This window comes from Physella acuta, unplaced genomic scaffold, assembly GCF_028476545.2.
Source record: "Physella acuta isolate Inbredline_101_S28 unplaced genomic scaffold, ASM2847654v3 ptg002067l, whole genome shotgun sequence".
Lineage (NCBI taxonomy): Eukaryota > Metazoa > Mollusca > Gastropoda > Physidae > Physella > Physella acuta.
Window position 1 is genome coordinate 55,121 of NW_026733570.1, and position 27,289 is coordinate 82,409.

The 27,289-nt window shown below is 33.5% G+C and overlaps 3 protein-coding genes across 8 annotated transcripts; 1 reads left to right on the plus strand and 2 right to left on the minus strand.

The window, feature by feature from the left end:
- Positions 1-206: 206 nt before the first annotated feature.
- On the minus strand, positions 207-9,518 carry LOC131931977 (putative cysteine--tRNA ligase, mitochondrial). Of its 2 annotated transcripts, none has more exons than XM_059288822.1 (14): positions 9,477-9,518; positions 7,858-8,210; positions 7,445-7,613; positions 6,741-6,918; positions 6,157-6,228; positions 5,899-6,031; positions 5,572-5,705; positions 5,273-5,407; positions 4,935-5,073; positions 4,401-4,542; positions 3,764-3,859; positions 2,733-2,850; positions 1,053-1,174; positions 207-405 (listed from the first exon to the last, which is right to left on the minus strand). In XM_059288822.1, exons 2-14 carry the CDS (start codon positions 8,169-8,171, stop codon positions 247-249), a joined length of 1,911 nt encoding a protein of 636 aa, XP_059144805.1. In that variant the 5' UTR covers positions 8,172-8,210; positions 9,477-9,518; the 3' UTR covers positions 207-246. The 2 variants fall into 2 exon arrangements, with proteins under 2 accessions (XP_059144805.1, XP_059144803.1); XM_059288820.1 differs by lacking the exon at positions 9,477-9,518 and adding an exon at positions 9,330-9,352.
- Positions 9,519-9,727: 209 nt separating this feature from the next.
- On the plus strand, positions 9,728-14,160 carry LOC131931979 (inhibitor of growth protein 1). Of its 2 annotated transcripts, none has more exons than XM_059288825.1 (4): positions 9,728-10,065; positions 11,419-11,616; positions 11,928-12,079; positions 12,200-14,160. In XM_059288825.1, exons 1-4 carry the CDS (start codon positions 9,930-9,932, stop codon positions 12,482-12,484), a joined length of 771 nt encoding a protein of 256 aa, XP_059144808.1. In that variant the 5' UTR covers positions 9,728-9,929; the 3' UTR covers positions 12,485-14,160. The 2 variants fall into 2 exon arrangements, with proteins under 2 accessions (XP_059144808.1, XP_059144807.1); XM_059288824.1 differs by having other exon boundaries at positions 9,734-10,065; positions 11,928-12,085.
- Positions 14,161-14,593: 433 nt separating this feature from the next.
- LOC131931983 (calpain-15) lies at positions 14,594-25,874 on the minus strand. 4 transcript variants are annotated; one of them, XM_059288830.1, is made up of 14 exons: positions 25,377-25,541; positions 23,492-23,659; positions 22,102-23,335; positions 21,564-21,802; positions 20,987-21,170; positions 20,440-20,584; positions 19,850-19,922; positions 19,316-19,441; positions 18,783-18,944; positions 18,398-18,559; positions 17,763-17,965; positions 16,769-16,914; positions 16,503-16,681; positions 14,594-15,644 (listed from the first exon to the last, which is right to left on the minus strand). In XM_059288830.1, the coding sequence occupies exons 3-14, from the start codon at positions 23,239-23,241 to the stop codon at positions 15,485-15,487; spliced, it is 2,919 nt and encodes a 972-aa protein (XP_059144813.1). In that variant the 5' UTR covers positions 23,242-23,335; positions 23,492-23,659; positions 25,377-25,541; the 3' UTR covers positions 14,594-15,484. The 4 variants fall into 4 exon arrangements, with proteins under 4 accessions (XP_059144813.1, XP_059144816.1, XP_059144815.1 ...); XM_059288833.1 differs by lacking the exons at positions 23,492-23,659; positions 25,377-25,541 and adding an exon at positions 25,793-25,874; XM_059288832.1 differs by lacking the exon at positions 23,492-23,659.
- Positions 25,875-27,289: the final 1,415 nt, after the last annotated feature.

Here is a 27,289-nt window from a genome sequence, read left to right on the forward strand (position 1 = left end):
TACATGAAATTTCATCAACCTAGTTGTAACGGTACTCAAGTTATCATGTTCACAGACACACACACACACACACAGACGTTCAGACAAAATTGCAAAACTATGTTTTTCAGACTCACGATTACAATACTTCCTCTATACTTCATATACGAGAAAGTAAAAATGACAAAAAGTTAAAAGATTATTTTTTAAGTAAGGAATTTTAAACATTCATAATTAATTCTTTATTGGCTAATTCTAAATATCATATCAACTTGGCTTCTGTGATTTTCCCTTTTTTTTACTCTTGTCTTTTTTAGCTACATCTGACTTCAATTTGGTCTCTTCAGAAGTTTGTTTTGTTTCGGTGGAGCTGATCCTTGCTTTTTTATTATCCACAAAACTCCAGGAAGAAGAGTTGGCATCATCCTGTTATGAGCAAAAACAAATAGATACAAGAATTAGTGATTTTTTTTTTTGTGCTTATATTGTATATTCTTACACACATATTAATTATTTCTTTCTTAAATTTCCTTTAAAAACTTGATCTTTAGAAGAATTATAAGTTTTAAAGTATCATAAACTACAGGTCACTAAGGTGTTGAGTTTAGACAAAGAATGATCATTGTGCCTAATTTTTATTTTACTTTTAAAAAAACATCACTAATCTATTTATATTTAAACATTCAGCAAGTATGTAGATGCAACTTTAAAATACGGAAAATATTAAAGTATTAAAAAAAAAATTAATAATTAATACATCAAATGATTCGTTTGGTTAGAAGCCTTTGTCAGTATGAAGAAAAGAAACGAAAATTTACAATTTTTCTTATTAAAATTAAAAGGCCAAATTTTGTTACAGTTAAAGTGATAATGTAGCTAGATGGGTTGAAGGAGGTTAAAAAAAAATAGAAACAAATTTAAGTTTATTTGGTTATTGTTCTTGCAATAAATTGTGAGAAATAATAATTAATATCCTGATAAAATGCTTAAGGTTAACTAAAGGAACAGCTCAAAGTTTTCTGGTCAAATAAGAAAACTGCTTAGAGTTTTAAAATTCATTTATTTTATCCTACCTTGATTTGAACATTAGAACTGTTCAAAATTTCCTCCCTGATTTTGTCCGAGGCCTCCCACAGTGGTTTGTACAACTTTTTCATCAACTGTTTGGCTTTCTCCTCAGGTATCCCAAGCTCACCTAACCAAGATTTTTAAAACATTAGAAAACTACAACTTACATAATTTCATTAGAGATTTAGATAAAACTATATTAAAACATTAGAAAACTACAACTCACATAATTTCATTAGAGATTTAGATAAAACTATATTAAAACATTAGAAAACTACAACTTACATAATTTCATTAGAGATTTAGATAAAACTATATTAAACATTAGAAAACTACAACTTACATAATTTCATTAGAGATTTGGATAAAACTATATTAAACATTAGAAAACTACAACACACATAATTTCATTAGAGATTTAGATAAAACTATATTAAAACATCAGAAAACTACAACACAAATAATTTCATTAGAGATTTAGATAAAACTATATTAAAACTTTAGAAAACTACAACACACATAATTTCATTAGATTTAGATAAAACTATATTAAAACATCATAAAACTAAAACTTACATAATTTTATTAGAGATTTGGATAAAACTATATTAAAACCTTAGAAAACTACAACTTACATAATTTCATTATAGATTTAGATAAAACTATATTAAACATTAGAAAACTACAACTTACATAATTTCATTAGAGATTTGGATAAAACTATATTAAACATTAGAAAACTACAACACACATAATTTCATTAGAGATTTAGATAAAACTATATTAAAACATCAGAAAACTACAACACACATAATTTCATTAGAGATTTAGATAAAACTATATTAAAACTTTAGAAAACTACAACACACATAATTTCATTAGATTTAGATAAAACTATATTAAAACATCATAAAACTAAAACTTACATAATTTCATTATAGATTTAGATAAAACTATATTAAAACAATTGTAAACTACAACTTACATAATTTCATTATAGATTTAGATAAAACTATATTAAAACATTAGAAAACTACAACTCACATAATTTCATTAGAGATTTAGATAAAACTATATTAAAACATTAGAAAACTACAACACACATAATTTCATTAGAGAATTAGATAAAACTATATTAAAACATTAGAAAACTACAACTCACATAATTTCATTAGAGATTTAGATAAAACTATATTAAAACATTAGAAAACTACAACACACATAATTTCATTAGAGAATTAGATAAAACTATATTAAAACATTAGAAAACTACAACACACATAATTTCATTAGAGAATTAGATAAAACTATATTAAAACATTAGAAAACTACAACACACATAATTTCATTAGAGGATTGGATAAAACTATATTAAAACATTAGAAAACTACAACACACATAATTTCATTAGAGATTTAGATAAAACTATATTAAAACATCAGAAAACTACAACACACATAATTTCATTAGAGAATTAGATAAAATTATATAAAATTATTAGAATCTATAAAAGGCCTAAAAGAAGAGCAGACTGGAATCAAAGTCCTAGTGGCCTATGGCACCTAACATGTAGGCACATAATATTACAATTAGAAACAAAGAAGTTCCGTAGAAGTTTTTAATAATTACCAATACATTTTATAATTTAACCAATGCAATAAAATAGTTTTTATAAAGCTCAATACCTGCCGCGTCCAGCATAAATTTGTCATTTCTAGCAAATTCTCTGATTTTAGCTCGTGTTGACACCACTGTGTCCACAGCCTGGCAAAACTGTTGCTGGGATTCTGTCAAGTTTCCTGTCTAGGATTAACAAAATCTGTAGACACATCTGTTTATAGACACGGCTGTTCTACAGACACATCTGTTCATAGACACATCTTTTCTACAGACACATCTGTTCATAGACACATCTTTTCTACAGACACATCTGTTCATAGACACATCTTTTCTACAGACACATCTGTTCATAGACACATCTTTTCTACAGACACATCTGTTCATAGACACATCTTTTCTACATACACATCTTTTCATACACAAATATTTTCTACAGACACATCTGTTCATAGACACATCTTTTCTACAGACACATCTGTTCATAGACACATCTTTTCTACAGACACATCTGTTCATAGACACATCTGTTCATAGACACATCTTTTCATACACAAATATTTTCTACAGACACATCTGTTCATAGACACATCTTTTCTACAGACATCTTTATTCTTGTGGGACGGAGTGGTCTAGCGGTAGAGAGCTGGACTGCTAACCCATAAGTCTAGAGTTTGAATCCAGGTTCAAGTTAGTAGACCGTCCCTGAGTCCACCCAACTCTAATGGGTACCTAACTCACGTTAGGGAAAGTGAAGGCGGCTGGGCATAGTGCAGACCACACTATCTCTTCATATGCCTAGGTCACAGAAACAGGTGAACTCTACTTCACTTGCCCCATAGACCGTCAGGTTTGAAAGGGAAATTTTTTTTTTTTTAATCTTTATTCTTAGTTTATATTGTTCTTCTATTGTTGTTTTAGAATTTAAAATTATTACTAAAAATATGGTCCATTATCTATTTCTAGATATGTACAAGATTTTATACAAATTCTATAAGTTATCTGTCAATAGATATATAAAAGATCTTATATACAAATTTTATAAATCAGCTGTCGCCAGAGAGATACAAGATCCTTAATTCTCAGCACTGAAATTTACCTTAGCAGTGCCAATATCTAATCCCAGCTTTTTCAATAGACCACGGATAAAAACCTCAACAGCCACCACTGGTGCTATACAGCGTGCAGAAGTTTCCTAATGATCAGAAAATAACAATGACATTTGATTGTTAAAAATTTAACACGATACGCATTTAATATTTGCATTATAAAATACCAAAATAATGTTCCGTGAAAATTATTCTCATTAAAGATTATTTCATTTCAAAATCACACCATGATAGAACTACAATTATAAATTCAATAATGTTTATGTTAATGTGTGCATCTTCCATGAACTGGACATCAATTACTTGTTGTGATTTATCAATACAAAGTAATTATGGCAAAATATTTAACATAACCCCCATTCTGTGGGAATCAACAGTTGAACATATCCCCTCACAGAGTTTAACATACCCCCTCACTGAATCAACAGTTTAACATACCCCCTCACTGAATCAACAGTTGAACATACCCCCTCACTGAATCAACAGTTTAACATACCCCCTCACTGAATCAACAGTTTAACATATCCCCTCACAGAGTTTAACATACCCCCTCACTGAATCAACAGTTTAACATATCCCCTCACAGAGTTTAAGATATCCCCTCACTGAATCAACAGTTTAACATACCCCCACACTGCTATTGGCATCAGACTCCCCACCCAGGTACTGGTTGACCAGCTTGACCAGTCTCATCACGTGGGCCAAAGCTTGTGGTGTGTTGAAGTCATCAGCGAAGGCTTGGTGGACCAGTCTCCTAGTGTTGTGTAAACTGGGGACACACAATAAGACAGGTTATTTTTAGATGTTGATAATGTCAGTTCATGGTTGGTGGACCAGTCTCCTAGTGTTGTGTAAACTGGGGGCATATATTAAGTACTTTACTTTAAAATGACCAGGTAAAAGTTATAGTCCAAGAATCATTAATTTATTTTTAGCAGTTTGAAAGGACCAAAATACTGTCAAAGTAATACTGTAGAAGGATAAAGTAACTAATAAGAGTGATGAAGAAATCAAGAAGTCATAAAATTAAAGTGCTCAAAAGTGGTGTGACAATTAAAATAGAGAGAAGAAAAAGCAGTCAAATAATTAAAGTGGTCAAATGATTAAAGTGGTCAGACAATTAAAATAGTGAGATAATAAAGTAACCACATGATTACTCACTTCTCATAAAGCTCAGCCTCAGGTAAAGGTCTGCTGTTAATTTGGCCATCAACATACAACTTGCAGCGATCAACTAAACTGTTCAACGTAGTAACCACTGAAACAGCTTTCTGCATGCGCTCATCACTGAACTCTAATTCTGTTCAGAAAATTGAAATCAAGTTCAATTACTATATTAGATCTGTAAATAACAACCTTTGTTGTAATCTTTTTTGATAAAAATATTTGAGTTTTATGTAATCTTTTAAATCAGAAAATAAAAAAGTTCAATGGAATCTTTTAAATTAGAAAACAAAAAATAGAACATAAACAGTAAACAAAAGAATGAACACACTCACGCTTTCTGTAGTGACTCAACAGACACAACATTCTGAACTGATTAGAGCTGTACTGATCTAAAAGTTCTGGAATGGATATCACATTCTTCAGGGACTTGGACATTTTATCAGTTTGACCAGATAAAAATAGATGACCTGAGAGCAGATGAAATTAAAAAGTAGTTGAGCACTTTTAATTTATGTTTACTTTACCGAGTAGCAAAGGAATAAAATTTGTTTTCCTTAGTAATCAGTTTTTTTATCAGCAGTCAACATTATAATTATTGTCAGACTTTTGTGTACACTATGTGATGCTATACCTGTATGTGTCCAGTAATTGACCCACTGAGTGTTATTGTGGTATGCGCAAGACTGCGCAAGCTCATTTTCATGATGAGGGAATATTAAGTCCTGTCCACCAGAATGTAGGTCAAAGTTGGCACCAAATATATGGCTGAAAAGTTTTATTCACAGAAAACATAAAGTACATTCATTACATGATTATTTTCAATTAGTTTTTTAAATATTGATGAAAAGTCTTTTTTAATGCTTTATATTAAACATTTTGTTTATTTCCACTGCTAAGTTATTTTATAATTAAGTGTTCCTTTTTTCTACTTATTCATTGGTTAAAAAAGGTTTTTTACCTGGCCATAGCTGAACACTCAATATGCCAGCCAGGCCTGCCTTTTCCCCATGGAGATTCCCACCATGGCTCTCCTGGTTTGCTCCCCTTCCACAAGGCAAAATCTTGGCTAGTGTGTTTTTCTGAGTTGATCTCTATAAATAGACACCTATAGGTAATGCATAACATAAAAAATTCTTTCAATAACTCTTTGACTAGAAAATAAATTTGCTCACCCCCCTTGTTTAAAGATAAGTTATTTAACTTTGCAGCAACCTACCCACTCCCTGATCAGTCTGGTTAGAAAAAACTCCGTAGCGGCCGTATTTATTGACATCAAAATACACACTGCCTATTTCAAGAATAAAAAAATTAATACACTAAATTACTTTAAAATCTAAAAATATTCTTACAGATATGCTATGCTCTTGATTTTAAGATCATATATAATTCTAAAAACCTGCTTTTGGACTATATGCAATCTAATTTTTCAATAACAAAAAAAGCTGATCAACAGATGAAAGGATAGTATGGACAGCGCTATGCCCTGCTATCTTTACATTCCCTAACATCAGTCAGGTACCCATCATAGCTGGGTGAACTCATGGGATGTCCCACAGACTCTAGCTCTGGATCTTAACTCAAGACTTTCTGGGTAGCAGTCATATGCTCTACCACTTGACCATGCCATTCCATATTTCTCTTCTTTAATAAACAATAAATCAAGAGCTGATGCATGTGTGTAATAAAAAAAACAACAATTGGCCTTCTTTTTTCACTCATAAATGTGATTATGACAAACCTATTCCTCTAAACCACTTTCTATCTAACCTCACTGGCTGATTAATAAAAAAAACAACTTACCATCACTGACTCTATATGCCAATCCCTTCTTCTCTATTGCGGCAATGAAGTTTATAATAGGAGCAATGTGTTCAGTCACCCTGGTTACCATGCTTGGAGCTAGCACATTTAGGCTTGACATGCTGGCAAAGAATTCTGATTCAAACCTCTTGGTGAGTTTGGACATGGCTTCTCCTGTCTAAAAAACATAGGTTTGGGGTTTTAAAAAAATAGAAACAAAAGAATCATCTTTTTAAGATTATTACATCAAAAGCAATAGATATTACAGCTGAGTTTAAATATGCATTACACAAATTATATATATATAGCTTCATAGTCTAAGACCACTGGAAACCCAAGCACAAAGCATGGGCAGTAAGTTGAGAAGAGCCTGGTCTTGCCCATGTATCAGGCCTGCTCTCTCCATACAGCGGATGGACCCAAGGGACAGGATGTTACCTGTACAGCTTGGAATCAGCAGTGTCGCAGAAACTGCTGATAGAAAACCTGAATTGCTAATCCTATCACCTAAGGAGCTGGTCTCCAGTTTTTTTCATGAGTTTTCTCTCCTAGATGAGTTGCTGTCCCCAGCAAACTCGACTCATCTGCCCAAGGGTTCAAACATGGGACTTCTGGGTTAGCAACCATGTGCTTGCCCTCATGACTTCAGTGTACAATACATTCTACAATAGTAATAGCCAAATACAATAGTGAATGAAGAATACCTCAAGTGATTTTTTTATAATTTTGTCATCAATATCAGTCACTCCCATGACGAGGATGGTTTCAATGTGAAAAAAATCCTCCATAATTCTGCGAATAATATCTTGACGTACATATGAACTTGCATGTCCAATATGTGAACTGTCATAGACTGTTGGACCACAGGCATACCTGAATATTCACAATATCGAATAATTTGGAATTTCTTTTCAGAATTTAATGGTAGGAAATGAATATAATATGACACTTTAAATAATAAAATATTCTAATTTGCAAACTTTATTATTTATATTATGGAACAAAATACATGTTTTAATTTCCAAACCGGTTCCAATTTTACATAAATATAAACTATAAATATAATGAATTATTTTAATTAGTGAATACATTTAAAATTATTAGAGGAATAACTGACCACTGAACTAGCCTTTCTTGGCGTAGAACAAGAGGCACTTTATCCTTAACAACAGGATGGTAAATTTTAATCCCTGTGTCAAATCCTTGAGGTTGACTCCAGCTTTTTAAATTTGTTGAGTGAGAAATAAAAGCTTTGGAGACAGGGAAATCATTAGCAGGTAACAAGTGTCTGAATGTAGAGCTTGCCCAGGGAATTCCACAATTAATGGTGGACTGTAGATATTTGTACCTCGACCATGTGTGGCTAAGTCTCGCTAGTTTTGGTGTCATTGTTGTCTTCAGTATGAGACATCCACAAAAACTACACTGCATTTCTATGTACCCTTACAGAAACACACATCCTTGTATCTGCTGAATAAATGACATTTTTTTTTTATTAGTTAAATTAAATATAACTATGAATTAAAAAAAAAATAATGCTAAAAACTTGCCTTCAAATTATAGTACTGTATTAAGAAAGAAATATATAGATCTAGGGAAAGTTGTATTCCTTTGTATGTTTATGCCCAGCTCAACAGAGTTTGTATATTTGTATGAGACACATAATTGGCAAAACAAATTGTAGGAACTGCTTAGATGATGACAGCAAAAAGTATATCTTAATCTTAATTCTCTCAAACTAAAGCTAATTTCAAGCTAATTAACGAGAGCTGTAGATCTAGTATAGAATTAGATGGATTTCTCCAAATGATAGTAGAATCTTCCAGGAAAGCAAAAAGATATACCAAAAAGTACGCTTGATGATTAGTATACTTAAGCCCTATACAAGCATGCATGCTATGCAGAGGTGAACCTTAATTAGTAACATAATTACCACATTTGAAAATATATAACCTTTGTCAGCATAATATAGATCTAATACCACTCAGTTTTATTGAATGGAATAGGCCTAGATAATTAAAATATATTAATTAAAATAGTTAGGGCCTACACTAAAAAAAAGTGGAGTATTTGAGTATTGGTATTACTAGATTCTACCATGTCTGACAATAGATTCTTCTGAAAATAGGTGTTAGGTTGTTACTTGTTAGTAACTTGTTAGTAGTAGATACGTAATTTCCAAGTTCAATTTTGTGGTCAGAAATTATTAGGGTTAGGGCTAAAATTAAAGTAAAACACTAATAATAAGTTAATAACGTAATAGTAATACTAATAGACATGGGCCTAACTGTTCAACACCCCTTTTTTAAGGCCCGGACAAATACTAAATAGGTATATTTCCCCTTTCAGAGCTAATAATAATAATTAATAAATAGGCCCGGTCCGATAATTTTTTTGATGTATGGAGGGGGGGGGGGTGACACCAGACTTCACCAGAGGTACCAGCCCGGCGGCAACCGGTCTACTACTCCGCCACTGCCAGGGCCTAATTGTAATAATTGATCTTAGGTTACTGAATAAATGTAGATCTAGATATAGATCTACTTTTTAATCCTGGAAACTGATTTATCATTTTACTCTTCTTTATACCTAGTTAACCTAGTCCATAAATGACTTAAATGTTGTTTTAGTTTCTGTTCTCCTTTAAAGGAAGGTAAGCTACTCAAATTGTATAAATAATTCGTCTTTAGAGTTATCCCAAACAACCACATAGTAAATGTATAATTCCCTTCCTACCCCGTCCCCACCGCCCACCTCCGACCTAGTCCCAAATCGGCGAACTCTAAGCTAGCTACCAAAGAGTTATTTTTAAAAATTCGCTTAGCCAAAACACGAATGGATTCTCCGCATACGGAACAATTTGACTAATAAAATGATATACTATTAATCTTAAAAGCATAATTTGCTGATAAATATTCACGAACTTGCAATAAAAATTATTTTAAAAATATTCTTTAACATATTGATTATATTTTTTGCAAGAGTTTTTTTTAGTTAGGCTACTAATTATTTTAAAATTCTCCAAATTAACTTAGCTTTTAAAAAGTTTCACTGACGGAACAGAACGATTCTAAGAGACACAATTTGATGAGAAAACCGATTTCATTGTTTACAAATGGTGATCAATTTTAATTCATGAGATAATTTTAATCCATCGCTCTTAATATTTTCATTTTAAAACTGGCTGCAATGGTCAATAACGCAGCAGTAGAGGCCATCTGCTCTGCGACGTATTTATCAAATTACCTCGACACGATGGAGACATTGCCGGACGATCTCCAGAGGAACATTTCTCAAATGAGGGAGTTGCACATCAGAAGCAAAGGTTGGCAAAATACCTTTTTAATAATTTGAACAATTAATCTTCATTCTAGGTTCTAGATCTACACATAGTTATTTTCAATTATTTCAGTATGACATTAAAAATCATTAAAATAGTACTGACATTTAGGAAAACTGAAAATAGCAGGTTAAGGTTGTGGGAAATTATTCAGAATTGTGAGTTTCAAACTTTATTTCATTTATTCATTCATCAGTTTGATGACATATAGATATAGATCTAGATCTATCACAAACTATCACTTACTAATTACTTAACTCAAAACTCTTGTCTTATGTTAACTTAAGGGTTTCAAACTTATAAACGTTAGGCTAACTACTAAAATTTTAAATAACTAGTTGGAATTCTAGATCTAGTGTCTAGATCTTCTATGTACTACAAGTGGATGCCAGGTGATAATTAATTAGGCATTTAGGTCTACGAAGTACTTTTAAGTTTTAGTGTTAGCCCTATGGAAAAAATTTAATTCTAACTTAATTTAAACTTAAGTAAGAATTGTGATGGTTATTTTATTCTGTGGAAATATGCTAGCCAGTTAATCTTAGTGTAGTAAGCTCCGGTTTTCAGCTGTGTAGGTCTACTTATTTATTATTTACTGATATTTAAGGTTATGCAGATGTTTTTCGTTTTCCATCTTTATACACTACATTTGTTAGTTTGACTATGGAATAACTATGTTTTTTCTAAATGTGCAGGCAGAACTAAAATCATATTGATGGGTTTTTTACCTATATCATTGCCACTAGTCTATTAAGATTAGTCAGAAATACCACCAAAAAAAAGATTAATAAGAATTTTTATAGTCCCTATTCTTTTTAGAAATTCTCTATATTATGATCAAGTAGGTGCAATATCAGTCTTAGTTACCGATATGTTTTTTTTTTGGTTTACAAATTATTTGAGATTTACAGGTGAAAATTGTTTAAATCATTGGGAGTAGGACGTAACTCTCATGTCAGTTTTCATCAATTACCACTCACCCAAAAAAGTGCCATTACCCCCTGTTGATTGCTAATTATCCCTAAACTTTAATAAAAGGTTGGAGATAGATTTAGGTGATTTGGTTATTTATAATTTATCTGCCCATTTCAGACATTTAAAAAAAAGTATCTCACTTTATAACTTTATAAATATCATATATAAAACCATTTATAAAAGGTATTCTTAAGGGGGGGGGGTAATATCCTTGACCCTAAATATTTGTTTCAAGTATCAAACTTTTTAGTTTTTGAGCTCTACATTTTAACTGTTTTGTTTTGTTATTTCTGATCTTTATGCATGAGAGCTAGTTTTTGTGCTTTGTTCAAGCATTTATGTTTATTTTTGTACATCATTTAGCAATTTTGGAAGAAATAAAAAATCTACGAAATGCTGCTATGAAAGAGAGTGGATCGTCAAAAAAGTCTTGCCTGGCCTTACAAAGAGCACTGATTCACTGTCAGGAGATTGGAGATGAAAAGATTGCCCTCGTCCAGCTGATCACAGATTTAATAGAAAACCGCTCACGACAGCTAGATCAGGACAGAGAGCACTTGGGTCAGTTCTTTTCTTTTATCTTTTTTTATGAGTTTTGAACTATTAGTATACTTTGGTTATATGAGGTGCATTGTGATTATTGTTGTTGTTGATATCTTTTAATTTGTTACTGTAATATATTAGGCTTTAATATAGAATTTCTTATTGTATATGATGGATACTAAAAACCTGTCTTTATAAAAAAAAAGTAGCTGGTTGTATGAGTTATAGTTTAGGTCATGTTTATATTGTGTTCTACCTGAAATACTGAAATACCTGTATAATCCTGGTTGAATTTTAATGGATCATAAATTTATGTTCCTGTTGTTTAGATCCTGGGTCTACGAAAGAGCCAGAGCCTGAAGAAATCGTCATTCCTGTAGTAAAGAAAGAAACAAAAGCAGAGCCTGAAAAGAATGAGAAAAATAATTCAACTAAGCGTCAAAGGAGAACAAAAGCAGAAGTTAACGAGGAAGATACTAAAGTGAGCGTGAGTAGACTTTTTTTTTTTTTTGCAATACAGCAGCTAAAAATTCTACCTCTATAACATGATCTCTTTTATGTTGAAATTATGCTTGTGGTAATGTTGAATATTCTGTTTTAGGAGGAAAAAGATAAAGCGCCTAAGAAGAAAAAGAAGCGGAAAGTTGCGAAGAAAGAGGCCAACGGCGATGACTCCCCACTAGACTTCCAAATAGACCCCAATGAGCCAACGTATTGCTCCTGTAATAACATTTCTTATGGAGAAATGATAGGGTGTGATAACGAAAAGTGTGTTATAGAATGGTATCACTTTGGCTGTGTTGGACTGCGCACAAAACCCAAGGGAAAATGGTACTGCCCAGAATGTAGGGGAGACAAATCAAATGTCAAAAGACCAGACAAATAAAGGAAAAAAAAACAATATCTGTAGGTTTTTATGTTTGTAAAAAAGAATGCAATGCAGACTTGAGGATTTGCAGCAAGTCACTGAAGTATCGGAGGATCCTGCGTATTATTTTACTGGATAATTTATGAAGGGAGATGAGCAATAAGTAACATTCACTTTAAGAAATGTGTATTTCCCTTAAATGAGACGGTATCTTAATATTATTTTAAACCTAATAAAATTTACGAATTCAGGACCAATCCATTATTTTGTAATTCTTTGCATTAATTCTCGCAGCTTATGACAACAGAACAAGGTTTGCTGATGTACTGTAACTATTGAATAATTTGCATTTATACATTGTTTAATCACATAAGTTATTTACTTCAGGGCGGTAATCTTCTTCCTCCACCTTACTCCCAACATTTTGTTACTGAATTAATTTACTATTGAATTAGACATAAAGGACTACTTTGTTATTGTGATATAGAGAATATTCAGTGAAGGATATTGCTGCCTAGGGTAAGGCACCCAGTCAAAGCAGTGAATCTCAAGAGGCTGACTGATAACACGTTTTCTTTTAATCAACTCAGTTTTTAACATTTTCACCTGAATCAGTTTCCAAGTAAAATAAAAGGTTTTTTTTTTTATATTTTATAAACCATTTTTTAAAAACAGCTGGGTGGTTTAAAAATACAAAGATTTTTATTTGGTGTAATATAGGCTTCTTATACACATGATGTCAAGTTTGACGTGTACTGTAATTACAAATGTGTGAGAGGAATGGATGATTGCATACTGTACAGTACATTTATGGAAGAGATATTAATATATTTTTGTTGAATCTTTATGGTTCATTGGAATATAGTTAGTTATTTGATAGAAAGAATGAAAAATACTGGCCAAAGTTCTGCGTTAGGACTGCAGACGTTTAATTCTGCCTTATTTTTTGTGTTGAGAGGTTTTATTGATTAGTATTTGCTAAAGTACAGGACGAATGAAAATTTTACTATCTACATGAAGTCTGTTCTTTTTGAAAGCTTAAATTATACTTTTGAAAAATTTAATTCGATAAGATTTTCTTATACTGAAGAGTGTGATTGTAAAAATATATTGTATTGTCAGATGAGGTGAGCATTTATGTCCCGCAGAATAGTTGAGCACCAAGATTGCTGAATTAAAGGTTCCATAATTAGTTGAATGCACATAATTTTTTCCCCCAAGTTTAGTACTTTTGCTTGTTTACAAAAAAAATTTCCTAATTACAAGCACCCCAAAGATCTTGCACAGCCAAATACCATCTTGTTGAAATAATTTTTTGTATTGTTTTTCCATTTACCAGCATATATGATGAAGACAATTTAGCAGAAATAAAATGAAATATTTCATTTTACAATCTATAGCTTCATTAAATTCAAGCATTTTTTGTGAACGGTCTGTCAACTGTGAAATACTGTACATACAAATTTATATATTGGTATAATTGAATGTGTAAACTTTAGTTATGTTTTTGTAAACATTGTTGGATACTCAACTTCTATGCTGTTGAATATCAATAAACAGTGTCCATTTTTTTCTCCCATATTTGGGACTGTTAGGTAAGACATATGTTTACGTCATTGTTGGTTTCACTGCATCTACATACATTTTGTTTTATTTTATATCATTGTCAAAGCCATTCTATTAAAACATGACCATACTAGAAATATCTGTGTTTGTGATTTTTTCTATGCTGTTAAAATTACAGTATAAAAGCTTTGCTGTCGAAAATAGATTGTTCTTTATTTCAGAGTATAAGAATTCCACATTAGCAAGTATATTTAAAACACAGGAATCAAACATGCAGTGACAAAAATAGATTTGATATGAATATTATTTAAGAACATTTTAAACACATTGATAATTAAATATTATTTAAATATGTATACCAAAGCCATTGTAAAATACTTGGAGGAAACAAATTTGGACAATTATGCCTCATGTCAACCAACTAAGAAATAATATTGTCTTGTAAATATAGAATTAAATCACAGAGGATGATTGCACTTAGATATATATAATTCATTTAACATTTTATGTAAATTAAGCTCAAATGTAATTATTTGTCTGTGTGAAATCTAATTACTAAATCTAAATAACAATGATAACTTGAATCAGTTGACCAAAAAAAAAACCCAAGGTACATACTATTCATGTTACAAAATTGAGTATTTTGTGAAATTTATTTTATCTTTCACTAAGTTAATTTAGCATTTGCTATAGCTATCATCCCAAAACATGAGTACACAAATTGTGTTTTAATTTTTAACAAATTTAAGTACAAATACTGGATTTTAAAAAAAGCAAACTAGCACATAAAATGATGAAACAAATACGGTGGTAAAAATAAAGGAAAACATCAAGGTAGCACTTAATAAAGAGCACCAACAGACATTTTTAACTGTAAGTTAACAGATGCTATACATGAATGATTTGCTCGCCAGTTCACGTTGAAAAAAATTCGTGATATTAGTATACAAATTTAAAATGTAATACTTTTTACCATTGGAATGAACAATAGTACAATAAAATCCATGCTTTTATTTTTTCCAAATGAAGGAGGAAAAAGGGAGATAATTCAATTAATTTTGAGCAACACTATATTTCCTAATTATTGAAGATAGAGATTGTTTGTTTATAAGTAGAAGTATAAAAGATTAGTAAATTACTATATCAATTCAGTAATTTTCTTTCAGAGGTTCTGTTAAGACTGGCTGTACAATAAACATAATGATACTATTTAGAACACTGATCCTCTTAAACAAAAACTTAAAATATAAACTTTCAAAAGAAAGATCAATAAATGGCTTCATAATCATTACATCATGAGCAAGATTACAATAATGTAGAAACAATCACACACAACAACTTTTCAAGTCCAGTTCATGATAAAAAAGAATGAAATAAATGCAGCAAAAAGCTGTTCTTCACTAATGGCCTTTGGTCAGGTAGGGAACGTGATGGCAATGCTGCCCAGTTGTGTCACACGTAGGGACGGGGAATGTGAAGTGGGGCAAGCTGCTCTGTGATTGGTGGAGAGTGGGGTGGCCCCTCAATGAAGGAACTTGTCCGGTGGATCAGTCGCCTGGACAGATGGTACGGTTGACTTCGCTCCAGGTGGGAAAGCACCATGATCACTTGCCTAAGGGAAAAAGTTGAGATTATAAATCTGACAGTTAGAAATAGACTAAATGTGATATTCTAATCACTTGCCTAAGGGAAAAAGTTGACATTATAAAACTGACAGTTAGAAATAGACTAAATGTGATATTATTCTAATCACTTGCCTAAGGGAAAAAGTTGACATTTTAAATCTGACAGTTAGAAATAGACTAAATGTGATATTATTCTAATCACTTGTCTAAGGGAAAAAGTTGACATGAATCTGACAGTTAGAAATAGACTAAATGTGATATTGTTCTAATCACTTGCCTAAGAGAAAAAGTTGACATTTTAAATCTGACAGTTAGAAATAGACTAAATGTGATATTATTCTAATCACTTGCCTAAGGGAAAAAGTTGACATTATAAATCTGACAGAATTAGACTAAATGTGATATTATTCTAATCACTTGCCTAAGGGAAGAAGTTGACATTATAAATCTGACAGTAAGAAATAGACTAAATGTGATATTCTAATCACTTGCCTAGTGATAAGAAATAGACTTTATATTTCTTAGATTCAAATGTATAATGGAGATTCAACTAATGTGATAAAACATACTTTGGTAGAGATGAGGAATTAAATTTAAAAATGCACAGCCATAAAAATGAAACAAACGTTCTGAAATCATTGGAGAGAAAACTGGATGAATTGGTTTTAAAATTATGACAGCTAAAATCTTAATTCCAACCAGTAGGTCATTGTGATTCCCTTTACCATTACATATAGAAAAAAAAGTTGTAACCTCAACATTTTCTACCAGTATAAAACATATGAGATTTACAAGCATTCTATTACAGTACCAGTCCTGGCTTCTCATCTCAGTCAACAACAAACCTGTGGTAAGGGGGGATAACATCTGTTGTTTCTAGGGTTCCTCGTGTTGATACTATGTTGCAGCTGTCTTTACAGTCTGAAATCAAATTGACGTAGTGGGCTGGAAGGCGGTTTTCTACAACAAAAATACACCCTGCCCATCCCTTCATCAGGGTATAAGCTGTGACTCCTTGTCGAATCTAGAGGAGGGTAAAAACACTTTTAGTTTAGTTGTGCTAAGAAAAACATCATGAAAAGATAACCTTAAAAAAATATTTTATCATTACCTCCTCTTTGTTGCCCTTGCTGACAGCCAGCTGAATGAGGGCATCAGCCAGCACAAATGGTCTGGACACAAGGTTCTCACTCACCATCAGCTTCTTAGAGCTATGGATGGACACCACATAATGGGGACCCATGGCCTTAGAAGCATCTGTAAAATATCAAATTTGATTTTTTATTTTAGAATAAAAATGTAAACAAACTTTTTAAAAATGTACATACAAAAAAATACAAATTTAAAAGTAAAAAGTCAGCAGAAGTACAAAGTTTTTTACTTTCAAATTCAAAACTGAAGAACAAATTTGATTTTTGTAATTCTAAAAAAAACAACTACATGTTATATTTCTTCTTCTTCTTCTTCGTTCTTAATTATTAGTGTTGAAGGTGATCGAGATTTATCTGCCAGTGCGTTTGAACTCGAGACTTTTGTTGGAATTTATCAACCATGAGCTTTTTGCCGACTCGACTATGCCTCCAACACAATTAAGCGTTACGTGTCAACTGGTTATGAGCCATTGAGGCCATTGACTCCGATTTCAGTCTGCTTTTCTCTTTTTGGATTTGCTTCCATAGCCTTTGTCCAACCAAGAACAAACTACAAGGCAGCAGTTGTTTAATTTTGGAGTTGTCTCTCCTAGAAGAGTGGCTGTCCCCAGCTAACGAGCCTCATCTGCCCGGGGGTTCGAACTCGAGACTTTTCGGTTTAGCAACCATGAGCTTTTACCGACTCGACCACGCCAACCCCATGTTATATAACTTCTACACAAATGCAGCGCATAGCAACAACATGAGCACTATATTTATCCAGAGAAAAAAAAAGTGTGCGCATAACATTTATAATTAAACATTAAATTATATTAAAATGTGCTAAATTTCATTTTCAAGAGCTCAGCGTTATCTGTAGTTCAGACAAATTAGGATACTTAAAAAAACCAAAAATAGCTTAGTATAGCAGCAAAATATTAACTCAATACCAGCATAAAAATGGTGGAAACATACCAAAGTCAATTTTCCAGTGGTTAAATGCCAGTGGCACAATGACATAATCCCCAGGAGAGAACATGTGGCTGCAGCCGACAAACCCCCGCAGTTGGCGTGAACTGTGGACCTCCAGCTTGCCCACCGCCACCTGCTGGAGGTTGGGGGACTCTCTCAGGACCAGCAAACACAGGTCCAGTGGAGACTTGCCGCCAGCAACACCCCTGCAACAAGAGTTCTCTTTTCAATGCTTGTTCTTCATGTCTGTTTTTTTAAGCTATAGTCAAAATAAATAAAATTCCCCCCTTTAAAACCCAACGACTCATAGAGCAGATGAGGTAGAGTTCATATGTTTCTAGACCTCGGCATATGAAGGGAAGGTGTGGTCTCAGAAATGTCCTGCAGTCTTAAGTCTGGACCAAGATCTGAACTCTAGACATTCGGGTTAGCAGCCAAGCGCCCTACCATTCGACCACTCCGCTCCATTAGCTTTTGTCAAGTTTGAGTACAATTATTTCAAACAAATTATTCCATTTTTATTCAGTTATTTTGTTGTGTTTATACAACTTAAATTATGATCCAACATGTTAATCTGTAATATACAAGAAAGTAATTTTAAAATCAGCACAAAAAATAGTCAATAACTTCTGTTGTACCTTGAACCTTCTTGAAAAAGACCAAATTCAATTTCTGTTGTTTGAAAAACACTAATCTTGATGATTTTGGTTGCGTTGGATCCATTGATAGGGAACATGCCCTGAATTCTTTTCTCCTGCCAGTGTGGCCGGATCTTACAGATGTCAATGCTATCAAAATACCTGGCAAGTAGATGATCAAAACAAACAATGAAACTTGTATATAAACTTATAAGCTTTATTGGGAGTTACAGGTTCTGGCTAAAGTTAAAATTTAAAAAATCAGACATTAATCTAGTGAGGTGGTTAAAATAAAGTAAACAAATCAACATACGTTCGTTGTATAGTGATTTGGCTATAGGAGAGTTAACACTTTATTTCCCCACGTAATGGCCACAGTCCTCACCTCATGAGATCAGAGAACTGCATCCAGAAAACTCCTTGCTCCTCCCCCACGGCCATCAACTTCCTCCTTCCTTCTTCTGTTACCGTCTGCCACGAGGGTGACCCATCACTCCAGTTGCCTTTCCATGAGTAGCGACCCCAGGGGTTGCGAAGTCGGATCAGTCTTAATAGGGTAATTAAAATATCAAGCGTCGTTAGAGCAGGCAACAAACAAATACACAAGCATGACTTGACAATACACCCCTGACCCAAGTTTACTAAGATACACCCCTGACCCAAGTTTACTAAGATACACCCCTGACCCAAGTTTACTAAGATACACCCCTGACCCAAGTTTACTAAGATACACCCCTGACCCAAGTTTACTAAGATACACCCCTGACTCAAGTTTACTAAGATACACCCCTGACCCAAGTTTACTAAGATACACCCCTGACCCAAGTTTACTAAGATACACCCTGACCCAAGTTTACTAAGATACACCCCTGAACCTATATAACAAAGATCCACCCATGACCCAAATTTTCTACCTACTTGTTGCCCTCTAAATCTTGGACATCCAAAATGGAGTAGGCATGCTTAGCCCTGAGACCAACACTAGAGAAATCTTCCTCGTTAGCATTCATGTTGCCACTCCCACACGACGCACCCATCAAAAACCTAAGAATTTAAAAAATTAAATCAATTATGAAAGTACTTAACACATTGTTTTTTTTTTTGCTAATTTGTAACATGGGTAACTGTGTAAAAATTTATAAATAAAATGAAAGTGAAAGTCTTGTTATGAGGTTGATAAGTAAAGATTGATAACTTTGGATGGGTAGTAAAAGGAAAGAGTAGGCTAATACAAAGACATGGTTAAGAGAGTTGAAAGATCTAAGGATAAGTCTGATAGGGGCTGAGTCACAGGTTGGAACAGTGCTCTTCTATGCACAGACATGAACATAAACAAATGAGCTAAAAAGCTACTCTTCATATGCCGAGGTCACAGAAACAAGTGAACTCTACTTCACTTGCCCTGTAGACCGTCAGGTTTGAAAGGGAAACTTTACTTAAAAAGCTACTAACTTTAGCTCCCTGCAGCTCAGCAATTTTGCCCAAATGATGTCAGGGTCCACCTCCACACCACCAGACCCGTCACCTGAAACAGCAAGTTTGTTGGGATTTATTTTAAGTCCAGTCTAAACATGAGAGCAAATTAAGTAATTTCTACTGTGATCTAGTTCATTATAAACACTTGTCATTTTTTTTTTGGCCTAATTGTGTAGTCTCAGAAGTGGATATTGAGGGTGGAGGTAAAAAATTTGAAAAAAAAAATTTCCAGTGTGTTCTCTGCGACAAAAAATTGCCAGCTGACTCTATTGGAGTTAGCAAAAGAAGGATCAATTGTTATATGATAAATGTATATGTTAGTCTTTGAACAGCAAGACCTCCATAAAAGTTTTTTTTTCAAGATGGCCACCATTGCCATGGCAACCATATTTTCAGAAGAATCCTTGATGCATGCAAATATTCTCCCTTAAGTAGCCTAACTTAGATACAAACAAATAAATTTTAAAAAGCTTATTAAATCAGAAGTTGTTTTTTTTTGGGAGCCTACCATATAAAACTTACTTTGATGATGAAGAGTTCACATTAGGATAGAGACTTAAACTTACTTTGTAGTGAAATGCTCTCACAAGGAGCTCCAGTCAGGGTAGACAAGCCTTCTATACATTTCCCTGCCACCAAAGCCTCATAGCAGCCATGAAGCTTGGCCATTGCTTTTTCTATCAATGCTACCCAGAGTTGCTTTCTCCTAGCCTGGTAATAATAAGCCGACAAGTTTTACACAATTTTTTATAAAAATTCCAAAACATTAAAAAAATAATGAGCAAAGACACAAAATTAAATGATTTAACACCAACTGTATCCAAAGTAATAAATAACCAAACAAATTCTGGTTAACCTTGCATAATATAGTTTTATATTTTTCCACATTGTTTAAATTTTGTTCTAATTTATAATACTACTAACCAAACTCTTATGTATAACAATAAAATATTTTTATTTTAATAAGCTTACTTAATTACATATTCTATGTTGAATTCAAATGTAATGTCATATGTGAAGCATTTGCAGTTTCCAACATAAAAGTTGAATAATTATATGAAAAGTGAGAAAATGTTTAAAAGGAATGTAAAGATTAAATGTGAAAGAACTTACCTGGGAAAAAACTAGCAGCCTCTGAGAATTGCAGGGGAGGTAATCATCAATTAAAACAGTTTTCCACAGCCCATCCTTACACAGTCTGACTAGATAAGCTCCCTCTGCACAGATCTCTTTGCTAAAAATGATATGCTCGACTAGCTCACAGCTCTCTGCCACAACAGCTAATGCACTAAAAAACCTAAAGGGAAAAATACAGGAAAACAACATTATTTAAATGTAATTACTTGTGTTTTAAAACTAACACTTAAGAAAAAAAATAATTTCAGAAATCTTTTGGGGGTCATTTTTGCAAAACACAAATCTAGGAAGTCATAAGTATTCATTGTAAGTAATATTACTTTAACACAAACTAAATAAACAAATAAATAGCAGAGAAGTAAAACTGATTGCAGCCCTTAGCTCCACAGGGGCTACAAAGGAATAAGTCAACACAGTTCTAAATTTCTAATATAAAAAAATGGAAAACAAAATCTCTTCATGAAAAAGCAAAGGCATCTCTATAGAAAAGGCAGAACAAATAAGAAACATAAACACCACTAATAAATTTTGGACAAAATAAAGTATAACTAACCAGCAGTTCCCCAGGACACCCTGTGATATATCTTCTGGCATTGGTGTCCTATACACAGCCCATGGTAGTGTCTGATTACCCTGTACCATAATTTGGTTGGGGCGAAACCATTTAATCTCATCAGAAGACGGGTAGCCGACTTGAAATCCATTTCCCTTGAGTGAGAAGGGCTTCTTCGGATCAAAATAAAGTGACTTTGGTGCAGGAGGAAAAGAATCATCAACAAATGAATCCCCGGACTGAAAAATAATTTGTTTAGATAGTTACCCTAGAACGTAGAGCTGAAAATATAAGAATTGATTTGGTTTAAATAAATACCCTGCTACCTATGTTTAAAAAAAACAATTAAGAAAATATTTTTAAACTAAATTTACAGTCATTTATGAATATAACTATAGCAGATTTTAAACATAATCAACAGTTAAAATAAGATCTAGATAAAGAGAGTTTATAAATAGCAATGAAATGAGTGTGTATATTTTGTCTCTTTATTTGTAAAATGTGTCATCATCACAATAGAAAATAAATGTTTACTTACTGATCTGCAATGTTTGATTATTTTTTCTCTAAGCTCACATGCCTCTTTTTCTTCAAAAAGTCTAATGTCTTCCACCAGAGAACTCTCCTCTCTATGAAAATCAAACTTCACTGAGTGTTGGTCTGTGGGACCAATTGTTTTAGCTGTCTGATTTTGTGGAGGTCTTGATGAAGTTTTCTGAGCAATATTTTTAGGATTCCGACAAGCACTACAGGCTAATGCCATTTCGGTGTTGATCAAGGTGCATACAGAACACGTCCAACCTTTGAGATTTGTAGGACTGGCTTCTACCAGTTGGACTTGACTTTGTTTCGGCACCTGTTGCAGAGATGAGCTCTGGGTGGGGCGGTGCTTGTAGGAGACGCTGTCCTTAGAAAACTCTAACGGGCTGGGGGGCGATACACTGTCTCTGCCACGCTTCAGGTCACATGGTCTTGGCTTAAAACAAGCCTGGCACTTCTTCTCCCAGTGGGGGTTACAAGAGAAAGTACACACCTGACACACCCACTCCTCCTCTGTCACTGAGGGGACTTTACTGTCTAACACTGGGGGTGCTTTACTGTCTAACGCTGGGGGTGCTTTATTTAAACAAGGCTTGATATTCTTCTCAGCAGTTGGTTTAGAATTTACATCAACCTTGTCAATATTAACAGATACATCAGTACCATTAGGCTGGTTTGATTTTGGAAGTTTACTGCTAGCTGCTGGTTGAATTGATTTTGGAAGTTTATCTGTATTATTAGCTCCTGGTTGAATTGATTTTGGAAGTTTATCTGCAGCACTAGCCTCTGGTTGAATTGAGTTTGTAAGTTTATCCGTACTGCTGGCTAACTGCTGTGCACTAGACAAGTAAGAATCTACGTCACGTACAGTGGGCAGACGTGAGACTCTGGGAGATTCACACATAGAACATTTGGTCAAGGTCACAGAGTTCAGCAGCGTACATCTCTGACAACTCCATTCCTTTGCGTCACTCTCACCTGCTTTTTCCGTATCTACCCCATCAGGCTGGTCATCTATAACTATTACATCATTTTCACCATTCTTGTTCACAAGTTTACTTGCCATTTTTGAGCTTGTTAAATTACTTCTTTTTGTACCATTAAAAAGTGTTGGTTTCTGAGAAGGGATACTACCCATGTCAATATAAAAGATAACTTGCTAGGCCTTTACTACTTCTTTTTAATATAATACATTGTCATCTGTAAAGATATCCTTTTTTTTAAAAAGTTCTCTGAAAACAAAATAATTCAGTCTTAAACACAACAATACAATATTATTGAATGTAGGTAGTCACAAGTAAAGTGTTACAAAGTATTTAATTTGAATGGAACAAGTGTTTTAAAAATTTGATGGTGACATATTTTATAACAACCAAGTAGAAACTTACATGTACTATAATATGGTGCCACATCCCTGAATTAATTAACTGCAATTAGCCTATTCATTTTCTAATTTTTATTTCGCTGTTTTAAAAAGCATCATTGTACAAGGTTTTATGAATTATCTTTATACACAACTTGGAAATAATGTCTGGAAACATGGCTTATTGCTGACACTACAGATAAGTATAATTAGTAACACATGCATTCGTTAGCCTTTACTACTTTACTTTATTATTTATAACTAAATTTCAAACTAAATTATCTGCCCCTAATAGTCGTCACTAAACCCGGCTCTGTTTATAAACATTTATCGTGAACCACAGCTCACCAGACCATGTAGGGGTGGGGGTGGTAGGGAGCGCGCTTTCAGCTTGTTTTCTAGCGTCTCCCAGAAGCGAATTATATAATATATAGATACTGTAATATATTATATAGGCTTTAGGCCTTGTTTTAATAATAATCATTTCAAGATTTTGATTATTTTTTAGCGCAATTTCCATTCTGGAGAATTGCGTTTATTAACTTGTCATTTCTGGGAATGTATGGATGGATGTGTGTCCTTAGCTTTAAGTCGTATCTCCTCCTCAACGAAGCAATATCGAGGACTAGTTCCAAAAGCAAATATGTTAAGCAAGTTCAGAGGATGAACATAGGCCAAAAAAATTCCCGGAATTCCTTCCTGGATTTCCCGGAAAAGCCAAAAAAACCTCGAAAAAATGCAGTTTTTGTCCCATATCTCGGCAACCAGACCACTTAGCGACTTGAAACATTTACCAATCGATTCCTGCCATAATTTAGAACAATATTGCCGAAGAAAGTTTTCAAAAATATCCTTTCATTCGGCCACAAATAATTAATTAAGAATTTTCAAACTGAGCGTCGTGTAGGCCTAGGATGATTTAGAGCAAAGCGCTGAGGTTCGAAAGGATTTTTCCATAGCGCATGAGCGGAGGTTCGAAAGGATTTTTTTTTCGACTGATACGGGAGGCTAGCCTATCGCGACGTGGGATCGTTCGCGTCACTGCGCGCTGCAAGAGAGAGAGAGAGAGGCGAGCTACGCGTCGCTCGTTTTTTTCCACGTGATTTAAAATTGTTATGGATAACATAAGGAAATTGCGCTTAAATTGTCACTAGACTTTTTAATAACTTGTTTCTATGTAGACCTAGATTTATATTTAATTTTCTATTTAATACATATAAAAGTTTTAAACGATAGATTACCTAATAAGTTAATTAATAACTTGTAACTATAACCAATTATACTTAGATCTAGAATAATCTAGATATAGATTAAGATAGTTACATAGTACATAGACACTCTATAGTCTATACTCTATAGTAACATAGTAAACATACTAAACATAGTAGTTAGTAGATCTAGATCTAGACTTCTATATAAAATAATAAGATCTGGTTTCAGTTTCAATTTAAAATTTTAGATGTCCTGTCTTAGAATTATTTTTTTTAAAACAAGGACATGGAAAGTCCGGCCAAGTTTTCTGAGCCCAAAGTGCAGTGGAAAAAATCAAATTATTAAATTAAGACTAAAGTCTAAATCTAGATCTAGTAATCTAGATTCAGACTCAGTAGATTGACTAAATAAATTTAACTAGATCTAGGCCCTAGGCCTAAATTATTTTTTTTTAAAACTAGATCTAGATCCTAGATCTAGAATCTAATCTAGTATCTAGCTAGACTCTAGACTAGTCTAGACTAGATTTCTAGTTCTAGATCACTAGACCCTAGATCTAGTTCTAAGATCTACGGCACGGTCTAGACTCTACTAGACTCTAGAGTTGTCTAGAGTCTAGACTCTAGCTAGGCTGCTAGAGTCTAGCTAGACTAGAGTCACTAGACTAGATCCAAACTCGGGGCCGAGAAAGTACTTACTAGATCTAGATTTAGATCTAGAAACTTAACATCTGAACAGAAATGGTGCTTTTAACGACATTAAGTTTAAATTTAGTGTTTAAACTATTCTAGATGAGCGTAGATTCTCTACTGTAGATTCCAGAATCTATCTAGACTAGTACAGTGTAGGAGAATCTTGATAGATCTAGACTAGATCTAGGATTTAATCGATTACTCACTGTAGTAGTCCACAGCAGTCATCACTTTTATTTACATGATGACGTTATGCATTGAACATGATATTTGCTTCTAAAAATAACATCAATGGGTAGAGGGAGGGGGGAGTAATAAAGGTTGCGTCTTTGACTACAGTTGGGGGAAAGGTTTCGATATACCAGCATTGAAAATAGACTTTAAAATATATAAAGTAAATGAATAAATATACTGTTTCTTACAGTTTCTCTGGATCCGGTTTCTACGGTATGAAAACAATACTAGTTCTTGTTTGAATCCTAAAAACAGTCCAAGGCTATTCGCATTGCAACACACCCGGCGAATATTCCATTTGTCCACTGTCATGATTAGGGTTGAATGAAACTGGTGCTATAAATAAACACAATACAAGACAAAGCGGCTCATTAATAATGATTTTTTGGACTCGATGGAACGGGTCAAGGTTTAATTTTAAATTGTTAAAATAATGTTCCCAACAACAAATTGAGTTGCAGTTGAATCGACGGTTCTTATTCTGGAATCACAATTTTGTTTGATAAATACAAAAGTGTTATTTGTTTATATATATATATATATATATATATATATATATATATATATATATATATATATATATATATATATATAATATAGACCTATATATGTATACATAAGCAGATGTAGTCCTATCCTATATTATATTAATATATAGATCTATAAATGCCCACCAATGCCTGGGCAATATATAAGCCTACTACATAAAGGTAGGTTTATCGGCAGCGCACATTTCAAATAATCGAAGAAGTTAGATATGTAGATATGGTTTATATTTAGTTATGGCCAGTGGCGTATCGAGGTCGGGTGTCACCCGGTGCGGCACTTAATGGTGTACCGTCACCCCCCCCCCCCCCAGAGGCGTAGCGACCTTTCCCGGGGACAAACTTTCAATTTTCGATTTGCACCCCCCCCCCCCTAAATGGTGCCACCCGGTGCGGTCCGCACTCCCCCTCCCCTCGCTACGCCTCTGGTTATGGACTATTGTGTTACAGATAGAAACTGGCGTAGCGAAGTCGGGTATCACCCGGTGCGGCACTTACTGGTGTCACCCCCCCCCCCCACCGTAAACAATATATATATACACACACACACACACACACATATATATATATATATATATATATATATATATATATATATATATATACTAGGCATAGTGCCCTAAAATCTGTGTTGAAATTACCCTCTGTTTTTCCCATAAATTACATAAGATTATATAGGGAAATACAACTGGTCAGTTTTGACTACTTTGTAGAATTCTCCCGCATATGGCGAGTTTTTTCAGACACCCCTAGGTGTTTTTCTACTACCTCACAAAATATCAGATGGGGGGGGGGTGGTGGTGGTCGTTCGGCAAAAGTTTATTTTCGCAATATAGCTCATATAAGGCGCCGGTCAGTCGAGGTCAGTTTTGACCCCTCTTCGTGGACTTTGCGGTCAACCGGCACCGGCCCCCGTGTTCTGTCGCCCCCAAGCAGGAGCCTGCCAAATGTGAAGCGCCTGCGGTGCCGGGAAGTGCCATATCGTGCACCCGACCACTTTCCTTATATTTATATATATACATACAGATATATATATATATATATATATATATATATATATATATATATATATATATATATATATATATATATATATATATATAGTATGTATATACGTATTTGAATATGTATTCACATATT

Excerpts from the sequence above, each read along its gene's own strand:
- LOC131931977 (XM_059288822.1), bottom strand. The coding sequence starts at position 8,171 with ATGCAGTGTAGTTTTTGTGGATGTCTCATACTGAAGACAACAATGACA. Across the intron at positions 6,229-6,740 it reads GGCATATAGAGTCAGTGATG|GCAGTGTGTATTTTGATGTC; the intron begins GTAAGTTGTTTT and ends TTCTTGAAATAG. Across the intron at positions 4,543-4,934 it reads GAGGCTGAGCTTTATGAGAA|TTTACACAACACTAGGAGAC; the intron begins GTGAGTAATCAT and ends GTGTGTCCCCAG.
- LOC131931979 (XM_059288824.1), top strand. The coding sequence starts at position 9,930 with ATGGTCAATAACGCAGCAGTAGAGGCCATCTGCTCTGCGACGTATTTA. Across the intron at positions 11,617-11,927 it reads TCAGGACAGAGAGCACTTGG|ATCCTGGGTCTACGAAAGAG; the intron begins GTCAGTTCTTTT and ends CCTGTTGTTTAG. Across the intron at positions 12,086-12,199 it reads AGGAAGATACTAAAGTGAGC|GAGGAAAAAGATAAAGCGCC; the intron begins GTGAGTAGACTT and ends ATTCTGTTTTAG.
- LOC131931983 (XM_059288833.1), bottom strand. The coding sequence starts at position 23,241 with ATGGGTAGTATCCCTTCTCAGAAACCAACACTTTTTAATGGTACAAAA. Across the intron at positions 21,803-22,101 it reads TAATCAAACATTGCAGATCA|TCCGGGGATTCATTTGTTGA; the intron begins GTAAGTAAACAT and ends ATTATTTTTCAG. Across the intron at positions 17,966-18,397 it reads CTTTTTCAAGAAGGTTCAAG|GGGTGTTGCTGGCGGCAAGT; the intron begins GTACAACAGAAG and ends CTCTTGTTGCAG.